The sequence below is a fragment of the Dreissena polymorpha genome, chromosome 3 (assembly GCF_020536995.1).
Source record: "Dreissena polymorpha isolate Duluth1 chromosome 3, UMN_Dpol_1.0, whole genome shotgun sequence".
Classification (NCBI taxonomy): domain Eukaryota; kingdom Metazoa; phylum Mollusca; class Bivalvia; order Myida; family Dreissenidae; genus Dreissena; species Dreissena polymorpha.
In genome coordinates, this window is record NC_068357.1 from 39,842,032 (window position 1) to 39,858,053 (window position 16,022).

At 38.7% G+C, this 16,022-nt stretch overlaps 1 protein-coding gene across 3 annotated transcripts in view; it reads left to right on the forward strand.

Moving 5' to 3' along the window:
• LOC127873785 (uncharacterized) overlaps nt 1–16,022 on the forward strand; it is a 37,401-nt gene that overhangs the window by 4,325 nt on the left and 17,054 nt on the right. The window contains exons 2-3 of one of the 3 annotated variants that reach the window (XM_052417774.1): nt 2,685–2,763; nt 13,007–13,080. The exons of 1 other annotated variant lie outside the window; for it this stretch is intronic. In XM_052417774.1, coding sequence (XP_052273734.1) covers nt 2,732–2,763; nt 13,007–13,080 — 106 coding nt within the window. In that variant the 5' untranslated portion in view covers nt 2,685–2,731. The remainder of the gene's footprint in view (nt 1–2,684; nt 2,764–13,006; nt 13,081–16,022) is intronic. One more of the 3 variants, XM_052417775.1, reaches the window with a different exon arrangement.

Below are 16,022 nucleotides of genomic sequence, written 5' to 3' on the forward strand. Positions count from 1 at the left end.
CCCGTTGAGATTGCGTATGAGGTGCCCATTGCGATTGTGTATGAGGTGCCCATTGAGATTGTGTATGAAGTGCTCCGCTGAGATTGCATATGAAGTGCTGCATTGAGATTGTGTATGAGGTGCTCCATTGAGATTGTGTATGAGGTGCTCCATTGAGATTGTGTACGAGGTGCTCCATTCAGATTGTATATGAGGTGCCCATTGAGATTGTGTATGAGGTGCCCATTGAGATTGTGTATGAGGTGCCCCGTTGAGATTGCGTATGAGGTGCCCATTGAGATTGTGTATGAGGTGCCCATTGAGATTGCGTATGAAGTGCTCCGTTGAGATTGCATATGAGGTGCTGCATTGAGATTGTGTATGAGGTGCTCCATTGATATTGTGTATGAGGTTCTCCATTGATATTGCGTAAGAGGTGCTCCATTGAGATTGTGTATGGTGTGCTCCGTTGAGATTGTGTATGAGGTACTGTATTGAGACTGGGTATGAGGTGCTCCATTGAGATTGTGTATGAGGTGCTCCATTGCGATTGCGTATGAGGTGCTCAATTGAGATTGTTTATGAGGTGCTCCATTGCGATTGCGAATGATGTGCTCCATTGAGATTGTGTATAAGGTGCTCCATTGAGATTGTGTACGAGGTGCTCCATTTAGATTGTGTATGAGGTGCTCCGTTGAGATTGCGTATGAGGTGCTGCATTGAGATTGCGTATGAGGTGCTCCGTTGGGATAGCGTATGAGGTGCTCCATTGAGATTGTGTATGAGGTGCTCCGTTGGGATTGCGTATGATGTGCTGCATTGAGATTGTGTATGAGGTGCTGCGTTGAGATTGTGTATAAGGTGCTCCATTGAGATTGCGTATGAAGTGCTCCGTTGAGATTGCATATGAGGTGCTGCATTGAGATTGTGTATGAGGTGCTCCATTGAGATTGTGTATGAGGTGCTCCATTGAGATTGCGTAAGAGGTGCTCCATTAAGATTGTGTATGGTATGCTCCGTTGAGATTGTGTATGAGGTGCTCCATTGAGATTGCGTATGAGGTGCTCCATTGAGATTGCGTATGAGGTGCTCCATTGAGATTGCGTATGAGGTGCTCCATTGAGATTGCGTATGATGTGCTCCATTGAAATTGTGTATGATGTGCTCCATTGAGATTGCGTATGAGGTGCTCCATTGAGATTGCATATGAGATGTTCCATTGAGATTGCGTATGAGGTGCTCCATTGAGATTGCGTATGAGGTGCTCCGTTGGGATAGCGTATGAGGTGCTCCATTGAGATTGTGTATGAGGTGCTCCGTTGGAATTGCGTATGAGGTGCTGCATTGAGATTGTGTATGAGGTGCTGCATTGAGATTGCGTATGAGGTGCTCCGTTGAGATTGCGTATGAGGTGCTCCATTGAGATTGTGTATAAGGTGCTCCATTGAGATTGCGTATGAAGTGCTCCGTTGAGATTGCATATGAGGTGCTGCATTTAGATTGTGTATGAGGTGCTCCATTGAGATTGTGTATGAGGTGCTCCATTGAGATTGCGTAAGAGCTGCTCAATTAAGATTGTGTATGGTGTGCTCCGTTGAGATTGTGTATGAGGTGCTGCATTGAGATTGTGTATGAGGTGCTCCATTGAGATTGCGTATGAGGTGCTCTATTGCGATTGCGTATGAGGTGCTCCATTGAGATTGCGTATGAGGTGCTCCATTGAGATTGCGTATGATGTGCTCCATTGAAATTGTGTATGATGTGCTCCATTGAGATTGCGTATGAGGTGCTCCATTGAGATTGCGTATGAGGTGCTCCATTGAGATTGCGTATGAGGTGCTCCATTGAGATTGCGTATGAGATGGCTCCGGTCAAGGTCACGTTTACTTAAAATGGTATTTAGTGATTCCACTTTATTTGTTAATTACAAAGCGGGCCATTGTGATGAAACTTCATACTTAATACCTTGTATCCAAATCCTTGGATTAAATATTTCATACACAGTGAATGGTTTCAAATTCAATATTAAGTTTTAGTAAATATAAATCAATAACTCGACAAGGATTTTTTCCCAAAATGTTTTATTTCAATACTGCATATACGTACATATAAAGTATGGCATACAGTATAATTATGTAATTAAATCAGCGATGAAGAAAGTTGTATTAGCTACACATATTGTGTTAAATAAATAATAAAAATAAATATCAAGTACATGTTCACTTGCTTGAAATTCGAAAAAATGAAAATAAGAAAAAAATAAGACAGTTAAAAAAATAATAAATGAAAATGACATTTCCAGCATGTATACACAGTAAAACTATGTATTAATTGCACTAACATATGGACGTGGCATATAAAGACATTTTCATTTTAGTAACGGTTCGGTATATTAAGTAGTATTTCTAACAAGTTATAAAGACTACAACAATAAGAAATGAAAAAGATGCATATACATCACATATTAAGGTATCTACACAATCAACTCAATGGCATATTTTGTAAGAGGTTGCAAAAATATAACAATCATCAAATTTAAATATTAAGTTGTGAGACAAGGAATTTAGATATCGATAATGAAACGAGACACGATTTCCTCGTTTTGGTTGCATACACGCCATTTGAGATTGCACGTGGGGGTGAATGTCACGGTTACTAAAAATAGATATACATGTTTTACGCTAAAAACTCGATAACATTTTTAGGTATTGAAAGAACGTGAATACACAAATGCTTGATATACAGACCCAGCATGGAGCTGAATATGCTGTATGTTGGATCTAGGTAAAGTTCACTGTTACAAGATATTAAAGAATTGCTGTATATAAACCTTTAAAAACAGAGCAATCATAATGAAACGTGTTATCATATATTTGCTATATCCAAAGAATGCACCCGGGGTAGGTGTGATTAAGGTTAATGTCTTTGTAACTAAATATATAAACATATCGCGAACGCGAGATTGATTTCGAGCTGCCTGAAGCCAATCCCACGTTCGTTGGTAAATGTTCGGATATCGTCTCGGGAAATTCACATGGAATATATTATCACACACAAATAATAATCAAAGCGCTGTAGGCGCTGAAGGCCTGGGGCAAGATTTAGTGTGCCTGGGAAGAAGTATTGTCCGAATTTCTCCCTTTGTCCGAATTTATACGGATTGACCCTAGCTGTTGAGTGCAGCAGCTCAGAGACGGTAAGAAAAGAAAATGTTTGTGTATATACTACAGTGTACATAGACGGTGGAGGACTTCACGACACTGGTGGTGGGAACGTAGTTGCAATTATTCAACTCTAAGCTTTATAGCCCAATGGGCTGCTTCGAGTTGCAATGCGCTCACTCTTGTCCATGGGTGCAAAATGTTATCAACAATGCAAGGGTTAAGGAACACTGAAACTGCAAGAACTTATTAAAGTTTAACTATCTAAACCACAAACTTATCTAAATGGTACCATTAAAGCAAGAAATAATTGATTTTATTGACTTAGGTTTTGTTATGTACGCTGTATCCGCCATATTGGAAAATTGACCAAATATTGGTTAGGTCGCAGTACACCAATATTTCTCACGACGGGTTATGTGCTCCAGCCTATAAAGTCGATATCGATGTGGTATTCGATACAGAATACACTGTTTCAAATTTAAACATAAACATGTCAGCGAGAAAAGTGTGTTGAAACATCGTCGTGTTTTTATAGGTTGCATGCAAAGGATAACATCCGTAGGTTGCCATTCAGGTAAATTTAACATGTTTATGAATTTTATTCATTATTTTCCTCAATTTGTCTCGAGCGACGTCTGTTTAGTGAAGCGCACGTATGTGCTGCGCTGGACTGCACCCATGTTTATGAAGGAGTGCATATGGACTGCCAGAGCCGCCATAGCAAAAACTATCAAAGGCTCTGGGAGTCCGTTTATATGGACTAGTGGGAACGATAACCATTTGTTCAACTCCACAGATCTGGTAGAGGTTCGTCTACATAGGCGGTGAAGATATACAACAACAACAACATGACCGCAAAAAAACTGTTATTGTTGGCGTCAAATACTAAAGTAAATCACTTTGAATAGCGTAAAATAGCTTTTTATTACATAGTTAACAGATAAGGAAAACACTCCTACTTCCTTTGTAATGTGTATACAAAAGAAAATCCACTTACCCTTATAAAGAACGGTGTACAGATTGTGTACTTTGTCTCAAGTAGAACTTTTCGCGCTCGATTTGCGCGCTCGATCTGCGCAGTGAAATACAATATCCGGTTTCCGAGAATGATCGTGAATATGTGTTGTTTTTTTCATTTCATTTTTAGCTCATATATTTTTTGAAAAAATTATGAGCTATTGCCATCACCTTGAGGTCGGCGTCGGTGTCCGGTTAAGTTTTGTATTCTTTTATTTTTGAAATACTGTCCAACCATCCCACACAAGAATCCCTCCCCCCCCCCAAAAAAAAAAAAAAAAATGTTTTTCTTGTATTTTTTTAGCATTTTGGAAGATAATGTAATAAATGACCACACCCCCACACTATACACCCCTCTCCACTCCACCCCTCCATCCTTTGTGATTGAAATTGAGATAGGTTCCTACACCTTTAAAAAGAAAAATAGATGAGCGGTCTGCACCCGCAAGGCGGTGCTCTTGTTGGAAGAAAATGTCATAAATAACCACACCCACAGTATACACCCTCCTCCACTCGAACCCCTCCTTCCTTTGTGATTGAAATTGAGATAGGTCCCTTCACCTTTAAAAAGAAAATTAGATGAGCGGTCTGCATCCGCAAGGTGATGCTCTTGTTTCTGGAATGTCTTGTTAACGCAAAATAAAATAACAATATTTTAAAATATGTTTATTAATACCAAATATAAGGTCTTCAAAAATGTCTCCAAATTTTTTTTTTTATCTCATCTATTTTTCGGGGAAAAAATGAGCTATTGTCATCACCTTGGCGTCGGCGTCGGTGTCGGCGTCGGTGTCGGTGTCGGCGTCCGGTTAAGTTTTGCCTTTAGGTACACTTTTCTGATTAAGTAACAATGCTATTGCATTCAAACTTGGTCCACTTACTTACTATCATAAGGGGACTGGGCAGGCAAAGTTAGATCATTCTGGCTTGCATTTTGACAGAATTATGTGCCCTTTTTATACCAAGAAAATTGAAAATTTTGGTTAAGTTTTGTGTTTAGGTCCATTTTATTTCTTACCTATCAAAGCTATTGCTTTCGTACTTGCAACACTTACTATCATAAGGAGACTGGTCAGGCAAAGTTGTATAACTCTGACTGGCATTTTGACAGAATTATGTGCCCTTTTTATACCTAGAAAATTGAAAATTTGGTTAAGTTTTGCGTTTAGGTCCACTTTTTTCATAAAGTATCAAAGACATTGCTTTCATACTTGCAATACTTACTAACTATCGTAAGGGGACTGTGCAGGCAAAGTTATGTAACTCTGACTGGCATTTTGACGGAATTATGTGCCCTTTTTATACTTAGAAAATTGAAAATTTTGTTAAGTTTTGTGTTCAGGTCCACTTTTTTCCTAAAGTATCAAAGCTTTTGCTTTCATACTTGTAACACTTACTAACTATCGTAAGGGGACTGTGCAGGCAAAGTTATGTAAATCTGACTGGCATTTTGACAGAATTATGTGCCCTTTTTATACTTAGAAAATTGAAAATTTGGTTAAATTTTGTGTTTAGGTCAACTTTTTACACTTTTTGCTTTCATACTTGTAACACTTACTAACTATCGTAAGGAGACTACTCTGACTGGCGTTTTGAATTATGGGCCCTTTATACTTGAAAATTTGGTTAAGTGTTGTGTTTTGGTCCACTTTACCCCTAAAGTATCATAGATATTGCTTTCATACTTGGAACACTCGCAAACTATCATAAGCGGACAGTAAACGGACAAGATGCATAACTCTGGTTGTCATTTTTACCGAATTATGGCCCTTTTTTGACTTAGTAACTTTGAATATATGGTTACATTTTGTGTTTAGATTCACTTTACTTCTAAAGTATCAAGGCTATTGCTTTTAAACTTTGAATACTCTCATGCTATCATGAGGGTACTGTACCTGGCAAGTTGAAATTTACCTTGACCTTTGAATGACCTTGACTCTCAAGGTCAAATTATTAAATTTTGCTACAATTGCCATAACTTCTTTATTTATGATTAGATTCGATTGATACTTTGACAAAACAACTCTTACCTGACATATCACAATTGACTCCGTCCAAACCATCCCCCACGCACCCCCCCCCCCGAAAACCCCGTCAATCCCCCCATTATTTTTTTAAATTAATGATCATCTAATAAATGACCACCACACGCTCACACTATACCCCCACCCCCACCCCAAAAAAATAATTTTTATGCCCCTGGTAGGGTGGCATATAGCAGTTGAACTGTCCGTCAGTATGTCACTTAGTCTGTCTGTCAGTCCGAAAAAAACTTTAACATTGGCCAAAACTTTTTCACTTTTTACGATAGCAACTTGATATTTGGCATGCATGTATCTCATGGAGCTGCACATTTTGAGTGGTGAAAGGTCAAGGTCAAGGTCATCCTTCAAGGTCAAATGTCAAATTTATGATGTCCGTCCGTCCGAAAATTTTAACATTGGCCATAACTTTTCAATATTGAAGATAGCAACTTGGTATTTGGCATGCATGTGTATCTCATGGAGCTGAACATTTTGAGTGGTGAAAGGGGAAGGTGAAGGTCATCCTTCAAGGTCAAATGTCAAATATATGGCGTCTGTCCGTCCGAAAACTTTAACATTGGCTATAACTTTTTTAATATTGAAGATAGCAACTTGATATTTGCATACATGTGTATCTCATGAAGCTCCCCATTGTGAATGGTGGAAGTTCAAGGTCAAGGTCATCCTTCAAGGTTCTCCTTCAAGGTAAAAAAAAAATCAAAGCGGCGTTCTCATGAAGCTGCACATTTTGAGTGGTGGAAGTTCAAGGTCATCCTTCAAGGTCAAGGTCATCCTTAAAGGTCAAAGGTAAAAAAACAAATAAAAAAATTCAAAGCGGCATTATCATGAAGCTGCACATTTTGAGTGGTGGAGGTTCAAGGTCAAGGTCATCCTTCAAGGTCAAAGGTCAAAAAATAAATTCAAAGCGACGTTATCATGAAGCTGCACATTTTGAGTGGTGTAGGTTCAAGGTTTAGGTCATCCTTCAAGGTAAAGGTTATCCTTCATGGTCAAAGGTCAAACAAAATAAAAAAAATTAAAGCGGCATTATCATGAAGCTGCACATTTTGAGTGGTGGAAGTTCACGGTCAAGGTCATTCTTCAAGGTCAAAAAAAGAAAAAAAAAATCAAAGCGGCGTTCTCATGAAGCTGGACATTTTGAGTGGTGGAAGTTCAATGTCAAGGTCATCCTTCAAGGTCCAGGTCATCCTTTAAGGTCAAAGGTCAAACAAATAATAAAAAAATTCAAAGCGGCGTTCTCATGAAGCTGCACATTTGAGTGGTGGAAGTTAAAGGTCAAGGTCATTCTTCAAGGTCAAGGTCAAGGTCATCCTTCAAGGTCAAAGGTAAAAAAATAAATAATTTCAAAGCGGCGTTATCACGAAGCTCGACATTTTGAGTGGTGGAAGTTCAAGGTCATCCTTCAAGGTCAAGGTCATCCTTCAAGGTCAAAGGTCAAAAGAATAATATTTCAAAGCGGCCTTCTCATAAAGCTGCACATTTTGAGTGTTGAAAGTTCAAGGTCAAGGTCATCCTTCAAGGTAAAAGGTAAAAATAAAATAAAATAATAGTTTCAAAGCGCAATAGGCGGCAATGTGTTTCTGACAAACACATCTCTTGTTTTTTTCAAACATGGTTAAAAACACAAATATTTATATATAAATTATTATTTTATTTTTGAAATACCGTCCAACCATCCCACCCAAGAATCCCCCCCCAAAAAAAATAAATGTTTTTCTTGTATTTTTTTAGCATTTTGGAAGATAATGTAATAAATTACCACACCCCCACACTATACACCCCTCTCCACTCCACCCCTCCATCATTTGTGATTGAAATTGAGATAGGTCCCTACACCTTTAAAAAGAAAAATAGATGAGCGGTCTGCACCCGCAAGGCGGTGCTCTTGTTGGAAGAAAATGTCATAAATAACCACACCCACAGTATACACCCCCCTCCACTCGAACCCCTCCTTCCTTTGTGATTGAAATTGAGATAGGTCCCTTCACCTTTAAAAAGAAAATTAGATGAGCGGTCTGCATCCGCAAGGTGGTGCTCTTGTTTCTGGAATGTCTTGTTAACGCAAAATAAAATAACAATATTTTAAAATATGTTTATTAATACCAAATATAAGGTCTTCAAAAATGTCTCCAAAAAAAATTCTTACTGTCTCCGTAAACACTCGTATCTTTTTGGCCTAGACCGTCAAGTGAGAAACTTATTTTCGCATGAATATGTAAACAGTAAAAACTATGTCGTAGCCAATGCTTAGTAATTTTGCATCAATAATATTTTTTTACATTGTTTATGACACTGTCATGTTATATAGTGATGTTCTTTATTTACAAAGCGGGTTATTGAGATCTGCGAAGAACTACTTTTAGTTCGCATGAATTAAGTGGAATTTGGTTTTTGGTAGCTAGCCAACTCGGATAGGCTCAGAAATTGATATCATTTTACTATGGCATTGGGGTATTTTGTATCACGTTGGCTTGGGTCGTAGCCCCAAGGCCATATTAATGATACCAATTTACGATCCTATCCGAATCGGCTGGCTGCCAAAATCCAAATTCCCAAAACTCCGATTTACCACTTAATTCATGCGCAATAAACGTAGTTCTTGACAGATCTCAATAACCCGCCTTGTAAATACAGAACATCACTATTTAACATGACAGTGTCATAAAAAGTGTAAAAAAATATTGAAGCAAAATTGCTTAGCATTGGCTACGACATAGTTTTTAATAGCGAGGCTGTTTTCGGAGAAAACCCGAGGTATTGTCATAGCCTGTTCGTCGTCCGCCGTCCGTCGGCGTTGTGCTAAAACCTTTACATTGCTTCCACCTACAACTCTGAAACTTAATATGTAGATGCACCTTGATGAGTTCTACACGTCACACCCATTTTGGGTAACTAGGTCAAAGGTGAAGGTCACTGTGACCTTTAAAAAATAATGAAAAAATTCTGACAAGCTTTTGCAGCCGAACGTGGCACCCGTTATGCGGTGCTCTTGTTGTGTACATATTTATGCGATAATTAGTTCCTCACTTGGCCGAAAAGATACGAGTGTTTACGGAGACAGTCAAAAGATTATTTTTTCTGAGACAGTTTTTGATTTGGTATTTATAAACATATTTTAAACAATTGTTATTTTATTTTGCGTTAACAAGACATTCCAGAAAAAAAGAAAATGAAACAAACAACAACTAATATTCACGATCATTCTCGGAAATAGACGAAGTAACAAGATATGGTATTTCACTGCGCAGATCGAACGCGCAAATTAGCGCGAAAAGTTCTTCCAGAGACAAAGTACACAATCTGTACATCGTTCTTTATCAGGGTAAGTGGATTTTCTTTTGTGTACACATAACAAAGGAAGTATGAGTGTTTTCCTGATCTGTTAACTATGTAATTAAAGTTATTTTACGCTATTGAACGTGATTTATTTGACGCCGACAATAACATTTTTGCGGCCATGTTGTTGTTGTTGTTGTATATCTTCAAAGCCTATGTAGACGAACCTCTACCAGATCTGTAGAGTTGAACAAAAGGTTATCGTTCCCACCATTAGTATCGTGTTGTCCTCCACCGTCTGTGAACACTGTAGTATTTACAGAAATATTGTGTTTATACCCCCAGAAACGAAGTTTATGGGGGATATATAGGAGTAAACTTGTCTGTCGGTCGGTCGGTCTGTCTGTCGGTCCGAAATAAGTGTCCGCTCTCTAATTCAAGTAGTTTTCATCCGATCTTCAACAAACTTGGTCAGAAGTTGTATCTACATGATGTCTAGGCCATGTTCGAACATGGGCCTTGCCGGGTCAAAAACTAGGTCACGGGGTCACTTAGGGCGTTTTAAACATTCAGCATGTTGTCCGCTCCCTAATTTAAGTAGTTTTCATCCGATCTTCACCAAACTTGGTCAGAAATTGTATCTACATGATGTCTAGGCCAAGTTCGAACATGGGCCATGCCGGGTCAAAAACTAGATCACGGGGTCACTAAGTGCTTTTTAAACATTCAGCAAGTTGTCCGCTCTCTAATTCAAGTAGTTTTCATCCGATCTTCACGAAACTTGGTCAGAAGTTGTATCTAGATGATCTTAAGGCCAAGTTCGAACATGGGATTTGCCGGGTCAAAAACTAGGTCACGGGGTCACTTAGTGCGTTTTTTAACATTCAGCATGGTGTCCTCTCTCTTATTCAAGTAGATTTAATCCGATCTTCACCAAACTTGGTCAGAAGTTTTATCTAGATGATCTGAAGGCCAAGTTCGAACATTGGCCATGCCAGATCAAAAACTAGGTCACAGGGTCACTTAGTACGTTTAACACATTGAGCATGGTGTACGCTCTCTAATTCAAGTAGTTTAAATCCGATCTTCACCACACTTGGTCAGAAGCTGTAAATAGATGATGTGTAGGTCAAGTTCAAACATGGGCCGTTCCGGGTCAAAAACTAGATCATTGGGTCACTTAGTGTGTTTTAAACCTCACCATATTGTCCGCTCTCTAAGTCAAGTAGTTTCTATCCAATCTTCATCAAATTGGTCAGAAGTTGTGTCTTGATAATGTCTAAGGCAAGTTTTAATATGGGCCATGCCGGGTCAAAAACAAGGTCACGGGGTCACTTAGTGCGTTTTAAACATCACAATGTTGTCCGCTCTCTAATTCAAGTAGTTTTCATCCAATCTTCACCAAACTTGGTCAGAAGTTGTATCTAGATGATGTTTAGGTCAAATTTGAATATGGGTCATGCCGGGTCAAAAACTAGGTCACGGGGTATCTTAGTGCGTTTTAAACCTCACCATGTTGTCCGCTCTCTAATTCAAGTAGTTTTCATCCAATCCTCACCAAACTTGGTGACAAGTTTTATCTAAATGATCTCTAGGACAAGTTTAAACAGCGGCCATTTCGGGCCTCAAACTAGGTCACGGGGGTCACTTGGTGCGTTTTTTAACATTCAGCATGGTGTCCGCTCTCTTATTCAAGTAGTTTACATCCGATCTTCACCAAACTTGTTCAGAAGTTTTATGGAGATAATCTTAAGGCCAAGTTAGAACATGGACCTTTCTTGGTTAAAAACTAGGTCAAGGGGTCACTAAGTGCGTTTAAAAATTGAGCATGGTGTCCGCTGTTTTTTGTGAAGACGACATGCAAAATATTATGTGTCAATGCGGCATATGGGGGTATTCGTCACGTCTGTGACAAAGCTCTAGTCTCTTACAGTCTCTGAGCGTTTGTACTCAACCGCTAGGTTCAATCCGTATAAAATCGGACAAAGGGAGAAATTCGGACAATACTTCTTCCCATGCACACTAAATCTAGCCCCAGGCCTTCAACGCCTACAGCGCTTTGATTATATATATGTTACCAGACCAGATCTACCGTTGAAATATTGGCTATTGCTTAATGGGACACTGATGTTTTATGTGTTCACTTTATTTTTCGAAATATTCATTGATTTTGAGGGTTTATGGGACTTTAAGGGGCTGTGTAGCCTCTCTGACAGTTATATTTTAACAGAGCGGGCGCCTGTTATAATTATTTGTCGAGGGTACTGAGATCCATGTTCGAGTATGGCAAAGATGGTATCGTACGAACTGTCGCAAAGTTCAAGCAGATCAGTAAAAGTTGTGTCTTCGAGAGTATCCAAACGTCTTTTTGTATTAATGGCGCCTTTTCACGTTTTGACTAATTGACAAAATGAAAAAAGTTGTTTCAGATTCGCAAATTTTCGCTTTGGTTATGATATTTGTGAGGAAACAGTAATACTGAACATTTATCTTGCTCTAAACTACCGGTAGCCATTATATGCATCTTTTGACGATTTAAAAACCTGAACACTATAAAGCTTTGCAACGCGAAACGATTGGATAATTTGGAGAGTTCTGTTGTTGTCGGTATATTTTTTGAAACTACGAGGATTGCTTATATAAAGTATAAAATACATCATTCATGGTATGAGCACGAATGGCCGAGTGGTCTAACTGGTTAAATTTTACTCCAGGAATCTAGAAGTAATTGGTTCGAGTCCTGTTGATTGTTACTTTTATTTTCTTTTTAGCTCGGCTGTTTTCGAAGAAAACCCGAGGTATTGTCATAGCCAGCTCGACGTGTCGTGTCGTGTCCGTCGTCGTGTCGTGTCCGCCGTCCGCGTCGTGCTAAAACCTTAACATTTTGTCAAGGTTTAGAACATTGGCTCTTAAATCAAAGTGCTTCAACCTACAACTTTGAAACTTCCTATGTAGATGCACCTTGATGAGTTCTACATGCCACACCCATTTTTAGTCACTAGGTCAAAGGTCAAGGTCTCTTTGACTTCTAAAAAATATTCTGACAAGCTTTCATTTATTCGAAACTGCATCCGCAGCCGAGCGTGGAACCCGTTATGCGGTGCCCTTGTTTGAATTTTGTTCTTAATTTTGTACTGGAGCTTTTTAAATTCAATGTTTACATTAACCTATTTACAGCATTTAATGACCAACTTCAAAACATGCCAAAATCTGTGAAAAGGCCCCTTTAAGTGCTAAGCGTAGGCTTAAAGTCCATGTGTTACTTATGGTTTGACATGGTTGTTCATAAAGACAACACAAAAAGATGTGACATCTAAATGTCTTCAGTTTATACGGGAAATGACGCATTACGGGCAAAAGATGACATCCAATGCAGAATCATTTTGTTTATGTTTCTTTTTTTATATGCCCTTTGTATATTGTATATTTGAATACTTTTATAGCAATAATGGATCAACAACTTGCAGATTCCATTGTAAATGTGTTAATGTTGTGCTAGTTAACGATGTCGTTATTTTATCTCAGACACTCAGTTGTCTTTCTGGCGCTTCTGGCAATTGGTCCGGCATTGTCCACCGACCACATGCACATTGACTACGGTATGTATTACATTATAAGACGATGTTACATGATTTGGCGCTGCCATTATAGGATAAATATTGTGTCATTTAATGGAACATTTTTCGGGATGTATTAATTAAACATAAATAATCACATTTTTTTATGCCCCCGGTAGGGTGGCATAAAGCAGTTGAACTGTCCGTCAGTCTGTCCGTCTGTCTGTCCGTCCGTCAAAAAAAACCTGTAACATTGGCCATAACTTTTGCAATATTAAAGATAGCAACTTGATATTTGGCTTGCATGTGTATCTCATGAAGCTGCACATCTTAAGTGGCGAAAGGTCAAGGTCATCCTTCAAGGTCAAATATAAAAAATACAATCCAAGGGAAGTAATAAGCTTTAAAAGGGAGATAATTTCTAAACCTGCCAAATTATATATTGAAATTTTATTTCAAAGCGGCGCAATAGGGGGAATTGTGTTACTAACAAACACATCTCTTGTTTCTTAACGTTCTGCATGTGATATTTATATAAAGGCATAATTCAATTTCAATGACATTTTAACTGAAACGAAGTTTCTAATAAGTTAATTCGTAGTTAACACTTGGCATTAAATAATTTAAAGTCAATTTGTTTGCAAAAGAGCCACTATTGCCTTTTCATAAAAATAGACCAAGGACACTTCCATAATCGTGTATGTATGGTTCGTTCTTGGAAGTGCACATCCTATCACCGGAAATAAGCACACAATTGAGACGCGTTCTGATAACACGGGGCTTAGTGCATGTGCGTAAAGTGTCATCCCAGATTAGCCTGAGCAGTCCGCACAGGCTAATCAGGGATGACGCTTTCCGTCTAAACTTGATTTTCGATAAAGAGGGACTTCCTTAAAACTAAAAGTACCATAAAAGTGGAAAGAGTCGTCCCTGATTAGCCTGTGCCGACTGCACAGGCTAATTTGAGACGACACTTTACGCGCATGCTTTAAGCCTAGTTTTATCAGAACAAGGCTTAATTGTGTCGTCAGCTTTGTGGAAAAATACGACCGTGGTCATTACATTAGGCGCATGCATTACGTTAATTATACCTCCACAAACGAAGTTTAGATGGGGGGGTATATAGGAGTGCTTGTCTGTCTATCGGTCCGTATTAAGTGTCCGCTCTCTAATTCAAGTAGTTTTCATCCGATCTTCATTAAACTTGGTCAGAAGTTGTACCTAGATGATCTTAAGGCCAAGTTCGAACATGGCCCTTGCCGGGTCAAAAACTAGGTCACAGGGTCACTTTGTACGTTTTTTTACATTCAGCATGGTGTCCTCTCTCTTATTTAAGTAGTTTTCATCCGATCTTCACCAAACTTGGTCAGAAGTTTTATCTAGATGATCTGAAGGCCAAGTTCGAACATGGGCCATGCCAGATCAAAAACTAAGTCACAGGGTCACTTAGAACGTTTTACACATTGAGCATGGTGTCCGCTCTCTATTTCAAGTAGTTTAAATCCGATCTTCATTACACTTGGTCAGAAGTTGTAATTAGATGATGTGTAGGTCAAGTTCGAACATGGGTTATGCCGGGTCAAAAACTAGGTCACGGGGTCACTTAGTGTGTTTTAAACCTCACCATGCTGTCCGCTCTCTAATTCAAGTAGTTTTTATCCAATCTTCACCAAAATGATAATGTCTAGGGCAAGTTTGAATATGGGTCATGCCGTGTCAAAAACAAGGTCACGGGGTCACTTAGTGCGTTTTAAACATCACAATGTTGTCCGCTCTCTAATTCACGTAGTTTTCATCCAATCCTCACCAAACTTGGTCACAAGTTTTATCTAAATAATCTCAAGGACAAGTTTGAACATGGGCCATTCCGGGCCTAAAACTAAGTCACGGGGTCGCTTAGTGCGTGTTTTAACATTCAGCATGGTGTCCGCTCTCTAATTCAAGTAGTTTACATCCGATCTTCACCAAACTTGGTCAGAAGTTTTATGGAGATGATCTTAAGGCCAAGTTAGAACATGGGCCTTTCTGGGTCAAAAACTAGGTCAAGGGGTCACTTGGTGCGTTTTAAAAATTGAGCATGGTGTCCTCTGTTTTTTGTGAAGACGACATGCAAAATATTATGTGTCAATGCGGCATGTGGGGTTATTCGTCACGTCTGTGACAAAGCTCTAGTTTGAGAAGGTTAAGCGACTGAAGACTTGCAAATCACGTACTATAACCTTCTGTGTAAAGATTAATGAACACACCAATATATAATGGTAATTGTCTCATGTTAGTTATGCTTTTCACGCAGAACGACACTGTAATTTAAAGTGGACAATACATTTGATGCTGTTTAGAACTTAATGAACTGTCATTGAAGTGTATAGAGTATTCATAAGAGAACAAAAAGCATATGCACAATAGCTGAACAGTTATTCATATATTGACATTGAAAGCAGTGTTTCCAGGTTTAAATATTTCAAAATTGTTATGTCCCCGAAGGGTGGCATATAGTTTTTTAACTGTCCGTCAGTCCGTCCGTGCGTCCGTCCGTCCGTCAGTCAGTCTGTCCGTCCAAAACTTCAACATTGGTCATAACTTTTGCAATGTTAAAGATAGCAACATGATATTTGGCATGCATTTTGAGTGATGAAATGTCAAGGTCATTCTTCAAGGTCAAAGGTCAAATATATGGCTTCAAAGCGGTGCAGAAGTGGGCATTGTTATTCGGACAAACTCTTGTAATTAGTATTGTGTGATTTTTTCTTCTTTAAAAGATTTTTATAGTGTGTTTGTTTTATCCGAAAGTTTAAAGCAATACACTGACCTCAATAAAGGTATTCCTTAATACAAAGCACATGGAAACTTGCAATTAACAATAATTTCAACAGAAAATATGAAATCGCATGTAAATTGGTTTCACCTGTATATCAGCCTGTAATAAAAATATCAGGTTTGTTCGTAAAATGTCGACCAGATTTGCCTGTACAGTCCGCACAGGC